Source organism: Solanum verrucosum, unplaced genomic scaffold, assembly GCF_900185275.1.
Source record: "Solanum verrucosum unplaced genomic scaffold, falcon-dt-bn FXZP01000296.1, whole genome shotgun sequence".
NCBI classification, from domain to species: Eukaryota; Viridiplantae; Streptophyta; class Magnoliopsida; order Solanales; family Solanaceae; genus Solanum; species Solanum verrucosum.
The window spans coordinates 338412-358914 of NW_026020470.1; the positions used below are offsets into that span (position 1 = coordinate 338412).

The window sequence follows — 20503 nt, forward strand, 5'->3', positions numbered from 1 at the left end:
TTAAAATATCTAATAGAAATACAATACTTATCAATTTAAACAAGATACATAAATAGTAATGAATTGATAAATCTATACACCTCAAAAATAAAATTCAAAAATGATTACACAACATTATTATAAAATGTATGGATGATCCATCAAAGCTATGTATCTCTTTAACCGTTTTGTCATTTGTATTAATGCATAACAGATACAATGAAAATTCAAGCTCTTGTTTCTTCACCTCAACGATGTATTGGATCTACTTATTTTTTCTCAACTCAACGATCTCTAATTCAGCTGCAATGACTGATTTGAGATTCACAAAATCAATATTTGACCAACAACAATTTTCACTTTTTTTTATCGCTCATACCTCACCTCACTTTCCCAGATTTTGGAATGTCTCAACAAGATTGACAGGTTCATGCTGTATCAGTATAATTTGTCGACAAGTTTGAAAGGTTATTTGATGAACAGGAAGAAGAAATTTGAATTTTGAATTTGTTGATTCTATTAGGATTTACAACTGACTAATTGACAGTAAGAAGAAATATGTAAGCGTAATTTATGAGATTTTAATTAAATTTTTCATCCCCCATCTTGTTTAGCGTAACAACTTGATACATTATGTATTAGCACTAATGTATCCAACATATGAGTTATGTATTCGAAAGTTGTAAAAATTAAGGAATTATTATAATCAGAAAAAGAATAGGAATAAAATATAATTTACTCCTTATGTTGTATGGTTCTTAAAAGTTTTACTTAAAATAATGTTTAACGATGATATCTTTATTTAAGAGTTCTCATTTGACTTCAACAATACTTATGTGACTTGTATGATAAAACAATGTTTTATTTTGTTTTGTATCTTCTAACAAAAAAAATAGATCACAAGATTAATATTTTTTCATATTACCAGAAGGATTACATAAAAATCATAAACTAATATATATTGAGCAATAACTTATTGTAAATATTTCTTTCTAGACCAGCTTCATTTAAGCAAATTGACTGGTACTTCAACATGATCAAAGATTACAAGACCCAATAACAAAATTAATGTACAAAAAAAAGGAAAAGGGTCAAAAATATCTCTCAACTTTAATTTATTAGTTGACTATACTCCTACCGTTAAAGCAAAGTTATTCATATTCCCGCCGTTACTAATTTCACAATTTATATCCCTCAATTGATGAAAATCCCCAAATCAGACAAAATTGACCCAATTTCTTAAAAAATGACTTATTCTCCATTTTAAAACCATGCCTATCTATCTCAAACCCAAAATAATTTAACCCATTTTCCTTGAAGATCCCAAAGGCGAAGCTCTCCATCCCAAGAACCAGAGAGAGCAAACATACCGTCGGAGGAGAGAACAACATCCTGAACAAAGTGGCCATGGCCGGTGAGACAGCGGCGGGCGACACCGTATTGTGCGCCGTCCTTGGTGAGAGACCAGACAATGATGGACTTGTCCCTAGAGGAAGTAACGATCATGTCGGAGTTATCAATTGGAGTGGCGATGGCAGTGACCCAATCGATGTGGGCTTTCATGGTGCCGCGGAGGACAAGTGATTCTTGCGCTATTTTGTCAAGCAAGGTGGTCACCGCTCTTATTTTCCTCTGGAGGCAAATGAGACGACGATATAGCAGTGAAGCTAATAAAATTTATTGACTGGTTGTTTTCGTTTTATTTTCTAGTATTTCTTGGTTGCTGCATTGTTGATTAAGAAAAAATGAAGTTCAAATGAAGAATCATGGCAGAATTAGGGAAACACAATTGCAGAATTATCATGACAGGCTTCAAATGATTTTTTTTTAGAATGGATATAGAAAATGAGTGAAATTATTTTGGGTTTAAGATAGATAGATGGGTCGGGCATGGTTTAAAATGGGAAATGAGTCATTTTTTAAGAAATCAGTCAATTTTGTTTGATTTGGAAATTTCCGTCAATTAAGGGGTATAAATGGTGAAATTAGTAACGGCGAGCCTATAAATAACTTTGTTTTAACGGTAGAGATATAATCAACTAATAAACTAAAATTAAGAGGTATTTTTGACCATTTTCCCAAAAAAAAAAAAAAATACTATTAAAGAGACTAATCTGACCTCGAAAAGAGACTAATCTATTACTCACTAATAAAAAATAATAATTATCATTTGACCATCTCGTTTAGGAAGTAAAAATATATGTACAGGTATGTATAGTATATATCTATTAATATAAAGTATATACTATCAATACGTTGTATACATATTTTGTTAAAAGATGACACAAAAAGAGTTTTCTCCGAAAGAAAATGTCCGGTGAAACATTGGAGATACTATTTAAGCACTATTACACTGCTACCTTTTCATTCACACCATAATGGTAGTACAAAATATAACACTAGTTGTTCACTTGTACAATTGCACCGAGTATCTACAAAATGCTGGAGCTAATCCTTCAAATTAATACTTGAAGAAAGTTTTATTGTACAAATGCCACCTCCAAACCAAATACAAACTGCACTTGTCATTTCTCAATTTCCCAGTCAAACATCTCACCTAGAGATTGAACTATTCAACTGTTTAATCACATCTAGCTTCCTACAACTGAAAATACAATATTTCATCAGCAACTTAACAGAAATATTTGGGGAAAAATACCGTAACAGATGAAATACTAGTATTTAATTAATTCTAGGAAGGGGACTTAAAAATGCTCCATCAAAACTCCAAAACTTCAAGTGGAATGTTGAAATTGCATATAATTGTAATATGTTAAGCGCCATCACAACACCAAAACTTTTGAGATGGAAATATTTTTCAATCAAAACTCAACTAGTTATGCAAGAATGGCGTATCTTAGACATTGACTACAAACTACTCTTAAATTTATTGATATCAAGTCAGATACATATTTCATCTCATACGTGTTTCCTCCAAAATATGTGCTCATAGTTGTCAATGAATAAATAAATAAAAGCAGAGCCTGATGCTCACAGGCTTCTTAAAACCTAGATAAAGAACAAATACTCCTGCATTAAATCTAGATCCCCAAGTAGATATGAATTACTAACAGAAAGGCTTAAAATAAGAAAATATTTATATATAATACGATTTTTTTCTACAAAAATAATGGTATTCTACATGATCTTTTTATCCCCTAACCATTGCATAGGCACGGTGGTTGCTACAGTCATACCTTACAATGGCATCCAGTTTAGGATTCTCAAGAAGAATTCTTTAAACAATCTGATACAGTTGTAACTAGATGTTTGCGATGAGAGGCTCAAGAGTCAATTGATCACTCTCTCTCTGAGTCTCTGCCTTCTTTATAAAAGAGAGAGGATGGAGAAGATATCGTGCTAAACGGCTCAAGGGATCCTGTAAACCTTCCATCTCATAGTGCCCAAACCGCCAATCTCTTTTTATATAAGGTCTCCATATGGGCTCATCAAGGCCTCCTGAGGAAAGAACGGATAATCAGCAATAACAGGCAATTTATAATACCACAAAAAAAGGGAGGGTGGAATCACTGTGTAAACAGAGTTTTTACAATACTTATCATTGAGGTCAGAAAGAAAGAATCCCTCAAGTAGGTGCCACACTTATGTAGTCTGCTAAGGTATTAAGACAATTAAAGTGACATTTCCCTAAGCTAAACTCATTTACCAACCACAGCAAATAGTCTAGAGAAAGGTCAATGACGAGATCAAATGACGAGGAAAGCCATTTTGTCTTGTAGAATGCTCTCCAGCAAGAGTACAATATCATGTGAGAGTTATTTATGGCTAGACCAACAGACAAATGGATAACTACAGAGCAGTGGAACCAAATTGGCATCTGGAACAACCCATCAAAGTGTAACTTCTTTTAGATTCAAAATTGCAGTATTTCAACTCTACATCTAAATCTGGCCCAAGTATAACCTTTATCCATATATCCAAGGGGAAACGGATCAAAGTTTTGATTAAAATCTTTACTTATCTGAAACCTGTTTCAGGGCAAAACTAGGCTTGACAATCCTGTATTACCTGCATACATCAAGCCATATTTATTCACTGATCGATAAAATGGTCTCCTTTTTCCTTCTTTAGCAGCAGTTTGGAGCTCACCCCACACCTGTTCCCTGTCTTCCCGCGTTATTTTTCCAGATTCCACAACCTGAAAATCAAGATGTCAGCAAAATTATCAAGAAGAATAAGAAGAGATATCAGAAAGAAGGATGCCTTTGAAAACAAATTGTATGAAGGGCGAGGAATCCGAGCGAGATCATTGGCACGATCAACTGCTACAAGTCCAAACTTGGGACCATACCCATCTGCCCACTCCCAGTTATCAGAGATCGTCCAAAACAAGTAACCAAGTACACAAACACCCTGTATATATTATAAATATATGCAAGTACACATTACCAATCAAACAAAACTGCTGAAATTTTGGATATGTTAAAAGAATAAAGTCCCAAGAGAAAAAACCATCATCATGGCGGCATAAGTTGCAAGCAGATGTTCCAACAAGTATGGTTGTCTAATCAAGTCCGTTCCATCAGAAACACCATTTTCAGTTATTATAAAGGGAAGATTAAGATGTTTGTATCTTTCATCAAATTGCAGCAACACACGGAACAAGCCATCAGGATACACACCACGCCCAGATTCGCTGTACTCATCTGTCTCCACTAGTTTCAATCCTGCACCACAAATGACTTCCTGCTCAAGTCAAAGAAGTGCGGGGTTTAATGTTAAAAGAAGAGGCAACGGAAAAGCAGAACAAGAGTTTTTCTATTTGAACTTTTTCTAGACACTCCAATACCTGTCCATAGTAATTGATCCCAATGTAATCCATTTTGTCAGATATACAATCCAGAAAAGTAAAAAGGGTCATGGAATTGGCGATGGAAACAGCAGCGATGTCAAATAGTCCATATGGACGCATAAATGAGACATGGTGAGCTACTCCAACAATGGCACTCGTAGGTTTGCTGAGTAACATAAGTCCAGAACAATTAAAATAAATCAGGACAGATGAAGGACAAAAATAAACTCAAAATAGAATGAAAATTAGTATTAAATTAAAATGTTTTAAATGCTCACATGGACAAGGGGCGCTGCTAACTGAAGTTCAACTATGCTGAAATAGGAGTCGGTTTCCTAACTAAGTACCAAGATGTAAATGAAGAAGCCAGACTGCAGCTTTAGAAAGCATGTTGCTGCAACTCTAGGTATTCAAAAAACTCCAAGTTTCCCTGTGGTTTTCTTTTGGAAGGTATGGACCGACATGGTTTGTAACAAGCTATTACTTGAAGTAGGATGATATTGCTTTCAAGATAGAATATGCAACCTTGTCTATCCACTTGCTAATCACACATTTGTTACAAAAATGTCACATTCCTTCAAATTTGAGGACTTAGTAGCAGAATTTTCTGTCACGAAAATACATCACCTAAAGACATCCCTAAAATTTGAACTGATGTTGCACCAACACTTGAGTAGTTCACTATTTCAGTTCTCAAACTCAAGACTCCTGCCAAACGCTCTTGTAGATCATATTCACTTTTAGCCTTTTCTCACATTTTTGAAGGCTCAACACATATTTTTTTTGTCTTTTCATTTCGATTGTTGTGAATAAATGCTTGTAGAACTGTCATTGCACTGAATGGAATACTTATTCGCTAAACTGTTCTTTTCATTAAATATTTATAATTGCTTGAAGAGTCATTTTTACATTTTTTTTTTTAATCATGTTGTATGTGCCAGCTTGCGCACACCTCGATTGGTCACATGGGGTACCTACTACCTCCTACCATACTGGGCAACTCTGTTCACCAAGGCTTGGACAAATGGGAAGAAATCACCTAATGTTTCTACCTCCGCTAGGATTTGAACCTGAGACCTCATGGTTCCCAACCCACTTCATTGATTACTAGGCCACACTCTTGGGTGATAGGTCTATACTTTGTTTCTTTTATAAACATAGTGTACATGCCAGTTTTCTCGCACCTTGACTAAATCCACGGAGTACCTTCCACCTCCCACCAATAACAAATGCCAGGTTACTATATCCGCTAAGGCTAGATCAGATAGGAAGAAATTACCTAGTATTTTTTTTGACTCTCCTAGGATTTGAACCTGAGACCTTATGGTTTTCAACTCACTTCATTGACCACTAGGCCACATCCTTGGGTGTTGGTTTTTACTTTCTATTAATGAGCTTTTAGCTGGCTCTTTTACTATTGTTGAAATTATTGGCCATGATAACAGTTAGCTTGTGGGATTGCACTGGATCTGTTGTTGGTAATAGTTAGCCTCATATTGAGTATGGTTTCTGTCCTACACTGCCATTTGGACAGTGTAGCCATGTCAGTGTTTAAAATTAGATGGCTTGAATATTCATATTGGCAAATACTCGCCAGCATATCCTTAACCAAGACATTATGGATTCCGCCTCCACACTCGCCCGCAAATTATATTGACTTAGTTTCTTCCTAGGCCCTACTATCCCAAGGCATTAGGGATAGCTCATAACTAGTATATGGAGTTCTTTAATATAGTAGTGTAGTACACGTCTCAATGACCTCTTTCCAATCTTACAAAATTCTCTTTTTCTTTTATCAGTCCAATTTCACAATAATTCCTCTCTGGAAGAGAAAATAGTAATAGTAGCAACAAACTAGAAAGCAGTAGGAAGAAAATTAATCAAATAACAAACTTGCGGTCTTCAAAATGCCTTCAAACATGATGGAGAAATGAAAATCTCATTGTACCATGGAAAGAAAAGAGAAAGGTACAAGGAGTAGCTGGAAACCTCTTTTCATGAATATAATCATATGCCTTTGTATGCGCAATTGCTATCCAGTTCATGGTCTGATTGAAGACACCTGTAGGTAAAGCAGAAGTAGCAACCTCCAGCATATCAGGATTACCACCAGGCCAGGCACCAGCACAGTAAGTGAGCATACAAAAGACATGAGGCTCGTTAAAGGTAACCCAATAGTCCACTATATCTGCAACAGAGTCAACAACAAGCCTGTACGAAAACATATCCATTTGTTCATGGGAGAGTAGCACTTGCAAGTATATTACAGTGATAAAAGGTGAAATGCATAAAATTGTGCTGCTTGACAAAGTGCTTTACATATATTTGTTCAAAATTGCTACTAAACGATACATATATTGAGAAAGTTGATTGGCAGACTAAGGGAATAGAAGTAAAGGAAAAGTATCAAGTATCTATAGTTTAAGCTACGCTGCTGGGATAATTATCTGATACATATAAACCCGACTATGGAGATCTAAAGTTTACATTAGCCAAACCTGGTAAATTCCATGAAGTAGTCAACTGTCTTCTCCAGTTTCCATCCTCCATATTCTCCTGCCCAAGGTGGTAGAGAGTGATGAAACAATGTCAACATGACCTTCATCCCATAGGATCGGACTCTATTAATGATCCATTTATATCGCTCCAATGCCGCAAAATTGACCTATAGAATACGTCAAGTAACTTAATACACCATCGGAGTATTTGTAGCATATTCAACATGTTACTTTGGCGATAATTGAAACAGGGAAGAGAAGATTGAGAAAAAAATTGTTTGATTATTCCCTCAAGCTATTGGAGTTTAAAATTTGAATAGTGTATCTGCATCTTTTCTTTTTTATTTATTGTCATTGTTCTAGTGAGATTTACATGTTCTAAGAAAGGAAAATTACATAATTGCAGGAAGTAAATCAAGTCAATTGATCCTATGCTATATTTACAAGATCCTAGTAATATTCATAAGATTCTAACGCTCCCCCTCAAGCTGGAAATAAATCAAGTCAATTGATCCTACACTATATTACAAGATCCTAGTATCATAAGATAACACTCCTCCACAAGCTGGTGCACACAAATTATATGTACCAAGTTTGCTACATCTATAACTTGTTATAGGACCAGCAAGGGCCTTGGTGAATATATATGTGAGCTAATCAATTTAACTTCACAAACTTTGTGACAATATCTCTTGAGTGTATCTTTTCCCTAACGAAATGACAAATCAATTTCTATGTGCAATATGAATGTCAATCCCCAAATTTGGGTAAGGCTAACGACACTCAGTGCCTTTAACTTTGATACCATAACTTGACCGAGTAAACCAACTCTACTTGAACATATTCAAGGCATATATGCAATCGATATGAAACAATGACCTCAACTAATATGAGAAAATATTTCATTTATACATATAGAAGTCATTAGTACAAAATACTAAATCAGTGGGCCTCATAGGAAAAACCGGAGACTTGAGTCAATATACATGAACATAACCTGAACGTACTAGTCTATGAAGCTTCTGCTACATGACATAAACTGAAAAAATGTCGGGACAAGGCTCTGGCATACCCAAAAAATCTATACACCTAACATGAAACATGATAGGCCCCAAATGATAGTGGCGCTCACCAACTATAACTGAAAGTTTAAGGGGAATGCCTATCAATGCGGCATGTCACCATGAATGTTTGTACCTACAATGTGAGTGTAGCGCCCTCAACAAAAGGGATGTGAATACATATGGAAAAGGACGCGTATGATAAGGCATACAGAATAATAAGGTACATAATGAAGCTCATACAAGAGGAACATGGAAACATAATATGTTGATAGCCTGAACAAGCTAGGAAACATCATACCCTTAGGGGTGGCTCAGTGGTTTGGGCTTGGGATTTCCAGGTAGGAGGTCTCAAGTTCGAAACCCCTTGTCAGCTAAAGCAAGGAGTTTTGCCTTCTGAATTGAGCTCGTCACAATGGCTTGCCTGGTTTGGGTTACCTCTCATGTGTGGTTTGCGAGCTATTGCACATGAGAGGGGTTTTTACCTTGTGCGCACCCAACTGGTAGCGACTGGTTTCCCTAGTCATCAAAAGAAAAAAAAAAAGCTAGGAAACATCATGTGAATCATATTACTACAATATTCTTGGACTATTACGATCACATCTTTTGGGTTGTTATACACTCGCATTCTGGGATCGTTGCACATTAGCATTCTTCTTTTAGTCTTTGGGAGTAGTATACATGTCCCATCGTTGGACATGAACATGGAATGTGTGAGGGAACGTTTCTTTAAAACAAGCATTTATAATTAAGAAAAGGGAAACTTTACATAAATATAATTTTTTACATAGGGGAGTCACCTAAATGCCGACCTTCATACATTACATCATGTGTACAACATGGCGCCCAATCTTTGACCCAAATGGAATGGGCAATCTCACCACAATGTCATGTGGACCGACATGGCATGAATTAATCATGAATAGATCCCATTTAGGGAATATCTCAATTTGATCACGATGCGGTGGGACTATCCCAACATCTTATCAAGTTGCGACAAGACCTTATCTTTTATCTGCCAGTCTTTAGATTTTAGAAGCTTCTGGAATGTTCCATTTGTATGGCCTTAGATCCTCATTGATGAGATATCGTCTTATTAGGTTGCGATAGGACTTTATCCTTATTGTCTTATTAGGTTGTGACAGGACTTTATCCTTATCATCTTATTAGGTTGTGATGGAACTTTATCCTTATCATCCCATTAGGTTGTGATAGAACTTTATCCTTATCATATCATTAGATTGCAATTGGACTTATATCATTATCATCTCAACAGAAAAATATAGCTGACATGTGGACATCTGACGGGTGAAGCTTGAATTTTAGAAGACATTTCAATGATTGGGAGGTTCAAAGAGTGGCTAATTTCCTCAGTAAACTTGATCAATTTCCTGGGGTTCAAGTTGGTGAAGATCATTTATGGTGGCAGGGAACTCCAAAGACATTTTTAAGGTCAATGCTGCCTATAAAATTATGAACCAGTCCAACCACCAGATAGCAAACTGGCCATGGAAGCAGATTTGGAGGATAAAAGTTCCCCACAAGGTATCAATTTTTTTATGGTTACTAGCAAAGGAGGCCACTTTAACAGTGGACAACTTGATGAGCAGAGGTATGACACTGTGCTCAAGATGCTTCATGTGTAAAGAAACAGGAAACAACTGAGACAGTCAACCATCTATTTCTGCATTATCCATACACAGCTCATTTGTGGAGAATCATCCTAAACCTTAAGGGTACAGCATGGACAATGCCAGGCAAGATAACAGAAGCTCTTAGCAGCTGGGGGCTAACATGTTCACATGCTAAGGATAGGAGTAGATGGAGAATTGTCCCAGCTCTGGTGGACAATTTGGAAGGAGAGGAATTCCAGATGTTTTGAGAGCTTAGAGAATGATGTGCAGAAGATCAAGTTGAACTTCGTCTTACTGTCATATTTTTGGTGTAATCAGATTTTACTCTAATGATACTGTGTCTATCATAGATGTTCTAGATTCTTTATAGCTAGAGAGGAAAGACACTAGAGATCTATTGTAAATATGGTTTCAGTACTACCTGTTATAGAATATAATAGGTGTAAATATTATATCTTCCATATATAGCTAATTTAATTATAGGAGCAGATTCTTAGTTGATTTACTTTGATTAGTTTTCCTTTCATAGAAGCATAGTATTTGTATAAGTATCTTGTCTTGATGAATAGAAAGGAACAAGTCATTCTCCATATAATATAAGTTACATGGTATCAAAGCAACTGTCTAAGCTGGGATTTGGCTTTGCCGGAAGTCACTGTGACTTCGCCGGAAGCTACTGTGGCTTCGGGGAAGTAGTTGAGAGCTCTATCTTTCACCTTTGAATCTGGACACCATTTCTGTGTTAGAGAAATTGATTGTCTAAGTGTACTGAATCCATTTTGTGGCATCTGGGTTCGGATTGAAACTCTAAAATCTGAAGCTTGATTGTCTGCCTTTCTCGAGTGAAGCTGGTGCTTCAAAATTCTGGAAATTCAAGAAGGGTGCTAAGAATATTTGTGGGAGATCTGTTTGTGAACTCAAATCTGAAGCTTGAGTCATTCTGGAGCTGTTTCGATAAGGTTATTTAGTCGGAACTCGAAACTTTCAAACGCAGTATCAAAGAAGACGACCTGTCCATCCTTCTAATTTTTGGGTTGCTGTCCAGAAAATCTGTTGGCTTCTCAGACATTGTTGTTTTTTCCGGTCAACATTCCCTTCGTTTCTGATTATTCGGCCAGATTGGTCTTGGAGCGGTCAGATCTGGTTAGTCATTTTATTTTGGTGATTGTATTGTCTTTTCTTTGGGATTATAGTCTGTTTGGGACTTGTTGGTTTGTCCACCAATTCATTTTGGTACCGTGAGCGTTTTGTTGGGAATATGACTGACTGTAATCAGGGAACTCAAAGGTTTGATAAAATGATTTTGATTTCCTCAAAGGAGTTTGCTGAATTCTCTCGATATCAGAAATTATTGAAGGAATCCACCTCAGTTAATGCCTTTACTAAATCAGATAAAACATGTCTAATCACCTCTTCAAATAAATGGGTGATTGATTCAGGTGCCTCAAATCACATGACCGGTAATTCTAACATTTTTACTAGTTTTCAGTCACACAAAGCTCCCTCTCCGGTTACTGTAGCTGATGGATCAACTTGTAACAGTGATGGATATGGGACTGTTAAACCAACCTCCACTATTACCTTGTCATCAGTATTAAGTCTACCAAAGTTGGCCTTCAATTTGATTTCTGTTAGCAAAGTTACCAGAGACCTTAATTGTTATATTTCGTTCTTTCCGGATCATTGTTTGTTTCGTGATCTTAAGACGAATCAGGTTATTGGTAAAGGACATCTATCTGACGATCTCTATATTTTGGATGAATGGGGGCCTCAGTTTGTTGCCTGCTCTAGTGTTGTGTCTCCATTTGAAGCACATTGTCGATTGGGACATCCATCTCTACCTTTGCTAAAGAAGCTTTGTCCGCAATTCCAAAATATTTCTTCATTAGAATGTGAGTCATGTCGATTTGCAAAACATCATCGCAGCTCATTAAGTCCAAGGGTTAATAAGCGGGCTGAGTCAGCTTTTGAGTTGGTTCATTCTGATGTTTGGGGACCATGCCCTGTCATTTCCAAAACTGGGCATAAGTATTTTATTACTTTTGTGGATGATTTTTCTCGTATGACTTGGATTTATTTCATGAAGAGTCGCTCAGAAGTGTTTACTCACTTTTGTGCCTTCTATGCTGAAGTCAAAACACAATTCAATGCTTCGGTACGTATTCTAAGGAGTGACAATGCTAAAGAATATATGTCAGAATCATTTCAATCATACATGAGACAACACGGTATTCTCCACCAGTCTTCATGTGTTGATACACCCTCTCAAAATGGAGTTGCTGAGAGGAAGAATAGGCATCTACTTGAGACAACTCGAGCACTTTTGTTCCAAATGAAGGTTCCTAAACAGTTTTGGGCAGATGCAGTCTCTACGGCTTGTTTTCTGATTAATCGTATGCCATCCACTATTCTTGCTGGTAATGTGCCTTACAGTGTTCTGTTTCCAAACAAGTCACTATTTCCAGTAGAACCTAAGGTGTTTGGAAGCACTTGTTATGTTCGAGATGTTCGACCATCTGTCACTAAGTTGGATCCAAAGGCATTGAAGTGCGTTTTTTTGGGTTATTCTCGTCTTCAGAAGGGGTATCGATGTTATTCTGCTGAACTTGGCAAATATTTGGTATCAACTGATGTGGTATTTTCAGAGACTACACCTTTCTTTTATGCACCTCCTATTTCTACAAGTCAAGGGGAGGAAGATGAGTGGTTAGTCTATGAGGTCACCCGTGTTTTGACAGAAGAATCAAATATTGTCCCTCCATCTCTCAGATCATCTATTGAGGATCAATCGGATACTGTACCATCAGCTCCTGCACCATCTACGGTAGTAAGACCCCCGGTTGTACAAGTTTACTCGAGGAGGCGAGAAGCCATTGATACATGTTCTGCACCAGTCCCTTTGTCATCAGATCCTCATTCGTCTGATCTTCCAGAAGATCTTGATCTCCCTATTGCTATTCGCAAAGGTACACGTAGTTGCAAATCTCCATACTCCATTGCTAATTTTGTTTCCTATGGTCATTTATCCTCTATGTCTAGATCTTTGATTGTTTCTCTAGACTCTATCGTTGTTCCTAAGACAGTTAAGGAAGCCTTGAGTCACACTGGATGGTATAATGCAATGCTTGAGGAGATACATGCACTAGATGAGAATCACACTTGGGACTTGGTGGATTTACCAAAAGGAAAGAAGGCAGTGGGATGCAAATGGGTCTTTGCGGTCAAAGTTAATCCAGATGGCTCTGTGGCTAGACTTAAGGCTCGACTAGTGGCTAAAGGATATGCTCAGACTTATGGGGTGGATTATTCAGACACATTTTCTCCGGTGGCTAAACTCACTTCTGTTCGCTTATTTATTTCCTTAGCTGCATCTAAGAATTGGCCGTTGCACCAGCTAGATATCAAGAATGCATTTCTTCATGGTGATCTCCAAGAAGAAGTGTATATGGAGCAACCACCTGGATTTGTTGCTCAGGGGGAGTATGGTAAAGTTTGTCACCTAAAGAAATCCTTGTATGGTTTGAAACAAAGCCCTCGTGCTTGGTTTGGCAAATTCAGTGAAGTAGTTCAGGAATTTGGGTTGAAAAAGAGCATGTGTGATCACTCAGTCTTTTATAAACAATCAACAATTGGCATTATTCTTCTTGTGGTATATGTTGATGACATTGTTATTACAGGAAGTGATTATTCGGGGATCTCTTCACTCAAGTCATTCTTGCATACTAAATTCCACACAAAAGATTTGGGACAACTAAAATATTTTTTGGGAGTAGAAGTAACTAGAAGCAAGAAGGGAATCTTTCTATCTCAGAGAAAGTATATCCTTGACCTACTTGTGGAAACTGGAAAGTCCGCAGCCAAACCTTGTAGTACTCCAATGGTCCCTAATGTGCATCTGACCCGTGATGATGGCAACCCCTTTGATGATCCAGAGAGATATAGGAGGTTAGTAGGGAAACTAAACTATCTCACTGTAACACGTCCAGATATTGCTTTTGCAGTGAGTGTTGTTAGTCAATTCATGTCTGCACCTACAGTCAAACATTGGGAAGCCTTGGAACAGATCTTATGCTACTTGAAAAGATCCCCTGGACTTGGCATTTTATATGGTAACCACGGACATACTCACATTGAGTGCTTTGCTGATGCTGATTGGGCTGGATGTAAAACCAATAGACGATCTACTACTGGTTATTGTGTGTTTGTTGGTGGTAATTTGGTGTCATGGAGAAGTAAGAAACAAGGTGTTGTATCGCGATCCAGTGCAGAATCTGAATATAGAGCTATGGCGCAATCCACATGTGAGATCATGTGGATACATCACATATTGACAGAAATTGGAATGAGACATTCTACACCAGCAAAACTCTGGTGTGATAATCAAGCTGCTCTTCATATTGCCTCAAATCCTGTGTATCACGAAAGAACAAAGCATATCGAGGTAGATTGTCACTTTATTCGTGAGAAGATCCAAGATAACTTGATTTCCACCGGTTATGTAAAGACAGGAGAGCAACTAGCTGATTTGTTCACAAAGGCGTTAAATGGAGCTCGAGTTAATTATCTTTGTGACAAGCTGGGCATGATCAACATCTATGCTCCAGCTTGAGGGGGAGTGTTATAGAATATAATAGGTGTAAATATTATATCTTCCATATATAGCTAATTTAATTATAGGAGCAGATTCTTAGTTGATTTACTTTGATTAGTTTTCCTTTCATAGAAGCATAGTATTTGTATAAGTATCTTGTCTTGATGAATAGAAAGGAACAAGTCATTCTCCATATAATATAAGTTACACCAAGTACTGTAACACTGTTTTGATCCTTGATATGATACAAAGTTATTGATTTCAAAAAAATGATTGTTAGGTTGCGATAGGACTTTGTCCTTATCGTCTCATTAGGTTGCGATAGGACTTTATCCTAATCGTCTTATTAGGTTGTGATAGAACTTCATCCTTGTCATCTCTTTAGGTCGCAATAGGAATTTATTTGTACATCTCATTAGGTTGCGATAGGACTTCATTCTTATCATCTCATTAGATTGAGATAGGACTTTATCCTTATCATCTCATTAGGTTGCAATAAGACTTCATTCTTATTGTCTCGTTACAAAATCATGGTATGAACATATCTCATATTGCTGGCACACTTGGCCCTTCTCATAACATATGGCACATTTGGCCATTTCGTAAATCATCATAGGGTCATTAGCCCTTTATTTTTTATACTTTTAGCATCATTTAGTAAATCATTGCGAGAGTAAGGTACATTCAAAAGCATCATGTAAGTATTTAAGGAAATTAAAAGCTTCATCATTTCATCGTTAGCATAATTATCATAAAGAGAACTTTAAGACGCTTATGGAATATGAAACCTTCTTGAAACATATTATATGTGAAGTACTTATCATAGAGTACTCAAGACTTAAGAATTCTAGATAGTATTATCCTATAAAAGACATATGGTCTTAGGAAGATAGCTTAAACTCTAAGGCTTTACTTCATTAGAATAGTCAGAGTAAGGTAATTTAACTTTCTCACCAACCTCCTGTAACTTACAAGATCACCAAGAGGCTCCCTTGACTAGCATTCTAAAATCTAATTATAAGTAATAAATTAAGGTTCTATTTTAACATAGACCTAGTAAAAGCTCAATCTTGGAATCTATTGGAGTATCAATACTCTTAAAGTCTATTATTCTTGTTTCCTCAAGAATATCAAGAGCATAGTTCCTCTGTGCAATGAAAATTCATAATGATGATTTAGCAACCTCAACATCTAAGTATTACCTCAATCGCCCAAGGTCATTGCTCTGAAAAGTGTTGAAAAAGGTCATGGTGCAATTTGGAAATTCCTTTTTCATCATTATCTATTATGGCTATATCATCAACATACACCACCAAATACAGGCACAAATATTGAGGGCAATGATATTAGAACATAGAATGACCAGCGTCATCGCAAATCTTGTCAAATTCTTTAATAACTATGTTGAATTTGCTAGATCATGCTCGATGAGACTGCTTTAGACCGTGAAGTGATCATCATAGCCTACATACAGTGTTACTAGACTCCCCTTGAATAACATCAATGGTTGCTCCATACAAACTTTTATCTTCTTGATCCTCATGAAGAAAGACTTTATTTTTTACATTTTACTTGAAAAAAAGAAGAAGTCATTTTTAATGTCCAACTAGTGAAATGACCAATGACGAACAGCAACCATAGACAAAAAAAGATGGTTGAAGCAATCCATGCGAGAGAAAGTATTGTCATAGTCAAGTCTAAAAATATGTGTAGTAACCTTTGGCACCCAATCATGCCTTAAGCTAATCAATCTTATCCATCAGGGCAAATATTCACTATCCATTGTGTATACTATCGACAACTGATAATAGATTTTCGAGAGATAGAGGAACAAGCTCACAATATATCTAGAGTGTAAAGCAAGCATCTCCTCAGTTATAGCTAGCTATGGCCTAAAGGAGAAAGAGCCTCACTTATAATTGTTGGAATAGAAACAAATGACAGTGATGATACAAGGTATAACGAGCTAGTGAGAAACGATGATAACTCAAATAGGTATAGTTAGGATTAGGATTACAAGTAGAAGGAAGCCTTTCCAAGTGAAAGTAGGAGGACTTTGTGGAGACAATTAGCAACCAACAACGAATTGAGTGTCAGGCATGAATCGTTTGGACCGGATGAAGGGGCCAGATGATAATTATAAGAGTGGTGGAGTAGTAAAAGGTAGAGCTATAGGAGATAGAGTTGTGGGGGGAAATGAAGGAGTTAGACAGACAAAATCCCCAAAAGACGGAATTGGTGAACTCTCAGAAATATATACATGTTCAGAAAAAGAGGGTGCAAACTGCAAAATAGGATTGATTGTGTACCATATTGTACAATAAACAATAAATTTACCAAAATACCCTTAATTGTTGTAATGTTAGATTTATCAACAAATACTAAAAATAATTTAAGAGTGCTTTCATTTCCTAATTTATCACCAATTATGCCTTGTAAATATTTTAAGCTATTGAATTCATGCAACTCCCAATGAAAATAATAATAAAAGTTAAACGGTAAACCAAATCAGCAAAAAAAATGTTTTTGCATAAAGGAAACAAAGATGGATGATGATAAAAGGGATAGCAATAAACAAACCAAAAATCTAAGGTGGAGATGTCTAGTAGGTAAAGAGTGGAGTTAAGTAAAATAATAGGGTTAAGAAAAATAAATGTGATTACGAAATAACAAGAGTACAGTGAGAAAGAGAAATAACATAGCTATTCCACCACATTATTTGTTAGTGACATAAAATGCGTCTTTTTATCGTTACATAGCAACATATTTAACAATATAATATAATAAATTTAAATAACAATCAAAACAAACATTGTATTTAAAATAATGATACAATACAATACAATGAGTAACAACCATCCAAACAAGTTGTTAGGATAAATGGGGAACATGTGAAGGCTATTCTCACTCAAGGTTTTCTAAGAAGCGAAAAAGATAAAAAGGTTTTGTTGAAACTTGAAAAGGTATATCCACATAAATTCTGGTGTCATATTACACCATGTAGTAGATATGGTTTCTTTAGGTGGAGATTAATTTAAAAACAAATTGAAAAGTAAAGGTAGGTAAGAAAGTTGGGACAACTGAAACAAATATCACAACTCTTTGACATAAACAAATTAGCTGAAATTAGGGATGCTTAGCACAGGTGATGTACTCAAATCCATTTCCCTTGGGACATCTCTCAAACAGGATGATGTTAGTGATCGAAGTAGGTTTTACAGAGTTGTAGAAATCAAGGTGTCATCATGATTTGAAAGAAAGGTTACATACAGGATATAATAATAATAATAATATACAAGTAGACAATGAATTTCGTTGTAATTTCTTACAGTTTCTTTCAGTCCACCGAGTGGCTCTTCAGGCATGATCCTTGACCAATCTACCCCCATTCGAAAGACTTGCACTCCAGTATTTTTAGCTAATTTCAATTCAGTGTCAGGATCAGACCAAAACCTTAGCCTTTCCTCCCTAACACAATCCCAAACGTTAACTGAATCAAAGCAAATAGAGTGTAATGGGTTTATTAATGTTTAGTATCAGGCTATCTATGGTTCACAGGTTCAAAGAACAAAGCTTACGAGTTTAGTTTAGTTATAATTCAGCGTGTTATGCACCATAATTTTCGAGACTACAATCAAATTGTCGAAGAAGATCCATAAAACTTACGGGTGTGGGACGTTATGCCAGGCAGCAACATTATGATGACATTGCTCAGTTGGAGTTGGCTCTTCCACTTCTATGTACTTCTCAAATCCTCTTATTTGTGCCTCAATGGCTATCTTAAGGGACTTTTTCCTCTTTATGGTCTTGGTAGCTTCTCTCAGAGGTAACGGAGCTTGCTGAGATCCACCATCACCTGTAGCAGAGCCCATAATAGCATCTGCTGTTTGAGGCTGCTGGATTTCATGTGATTCTGTATTTTCGGCAAATTGGAGCCAAGCATCATCAAGCCTGTCTTCCACATGAGCAGGTGCTGTAGCCAATCCAAAAAAGAATCCTTTCTCCCCTTCTAGAGAGTATCACAAATGGGTCAAACCACATACTCACACATATACAGATATTCAATTACAATGTTAAATTTTTGTGGACAATCATATGCATCTATGTGAAGGCATGGACCATATAAATGCTGAAAGTGCCGAATAATGGAAAAAGTGATACTTACAGCATTAAATTGTATGATAACATAGAGCCTGTTTGGATGGGCTTATAAGCCAAAATCCATAAGTTATAAATTCTAACTTATGGTACTGACTTTTTTGTTATTTTGGCTTTAACACACTTTTTTATCTACCCAAACACTACAAAAGTGCTTAAAAGTTATTTTAGCTTAAAAGCACTTAAAATAACTCAATCCAAACAGGTTACATCCCTGCAGGGTTCTATGAGGAAACCATTGATTTTTGTGTTTTCCTCAGCTACTGTTTTATCGGTCAATGTTATGTCAGTTACAACACACAAAATACTGACTTAATCTTAGGAAATGGTGGAACCAATGCAGAGTAGAGTTCATTCTTTTCTTTTAAAAAAGTAGATAACAGTATACTAATCAGCAGCAAAAAGACACTGCTGGAAATCATATTTACAAGTTACAAAAGATTCCCCCCAAATAAAAGCTGGAAGAAACTATATCCTGCTCAGCTTATAGGGATTCAATGCAAAATGAAGAAATTCCCGCAATCAAGAGTTTTTGGAAGGTGGATATACAGGTAAGGCGCATCCACATATTTTTTTTAGGGATAAGGGCACACCACCAGCCTATCTAACCTTTAAGCAAGCATAAGCTAAACTGAAATCTTGCTTCAACATTGATAGACCAACAGAAGTCCATGTTAATTTACTGATGACTGATTAGGGTCATTTTACATCAACTACCATCCAAAAATTGAATAACACAATCTCTCCGTTTTAACATAGGGAACTCTTTCTACTTTGGACGTTCTAAAAGGCTTAACCCTGTTACATTAATAATATCATCTTCACATAACTACTCAAATTTTAAACTGAACTAAGTTCTAAACCAAATCACTTCCATAACAAATTAACAATTAACATCTTACTTTATCGTGCAGTAAATTCCATGTTCAGTCACACACTTTGGTATAAAATGAAACAGACAGAGTATGCCTTAGCTAGAATCATTAGTAGGCTAATTGAAAAAGCTTGAATTAGGTTAAAAAGCTAAAAGTAGTTGTGTTACCAGACGGATTGATATTGAAGTGAGCAAGAACATCGGCGGAGTCGTTTATGGGAGAGCGGAAACGCTTGAGGTTCTTTTTCCGGTAGACGGAGAAGGAAAAAGCATTGGCGGCAACGGTGATAGTTACTAAGACGCCGGCGAGCTTGGTAGCCGCCGTGAACAGAGCAATAACTGACATTCTTACCAATTCAAAAGCAGACAGTTGCTGACGTGCTGTGTGGGCGGGCTTCTTTGGGAGGATAACGCACTCGCCCGCCAATAGAAATTCAGACTGAATTATTCAGTTGCGTGAAGCATTATGCTACCTTTACCCCTTGTTTGGATGGTTGTCGTATTTTATTAGTATTGTTAGCTTAAATATTAGTACTAAATTCACTTTTAGACGAAATTTATAGGTGGTCCTTTAAAAGTGACGTTAACTTTTATTTAGATATTTCAATTAGCTTTATTTATTTTAGACACTTTATGTCGGGTTTCGTTATGTCATTTTTACACTTTGTGCATAATTTCTTGTTGATTACAAGTGTGTGTGACACAATCGTGTCTACATAGATTAATTAAGTAGTTATATCATGCTAACTCTCAAAACCTTTACACGTCATATTGACTCCAAATTTAAAGGTCAATTGATCTTTCAACTCCTATTTTTCTCTTTTCTTCAAATTCACCGAATCAAAATCATAGCTAGATTTCTCTTTTAACTCGTTGAATTTTACCTTATTTTTCA

The 20503-nt window shown here is 36.4% G+C and overlaps 1 protein-coding gene across 1 annotated transcript; it reads right to left on the reverse strand.

Moving 5' to 3' along the window:
- Nucleotides 1-2843: 2843 nt before the first annotated feature.
- LOC125809031 (beta-glucosidase-like SFR2, chloroplastic) lies at nt 2844-20055 on the reverse strand. Its single transcript, XM_049488704.1, is given in 10 exon segments — nt 2844-3438; nt 4009-4138; nt 4204-4353; nt 4453-4693; nt 4695-4958; nt 6782-7003; nt 7291-7457; nt 17906-18044; nt 18243-18585; nt 19777-20055. Coding segments are annotated over 10 exon segments (2031 nt in total). The 5' UTR covers nt 19955-20055; the 3' UTR covers nt 2844-3241.
- Between the last annotated feature and the right edge of the window lie 448 nt (nt 20056-20503).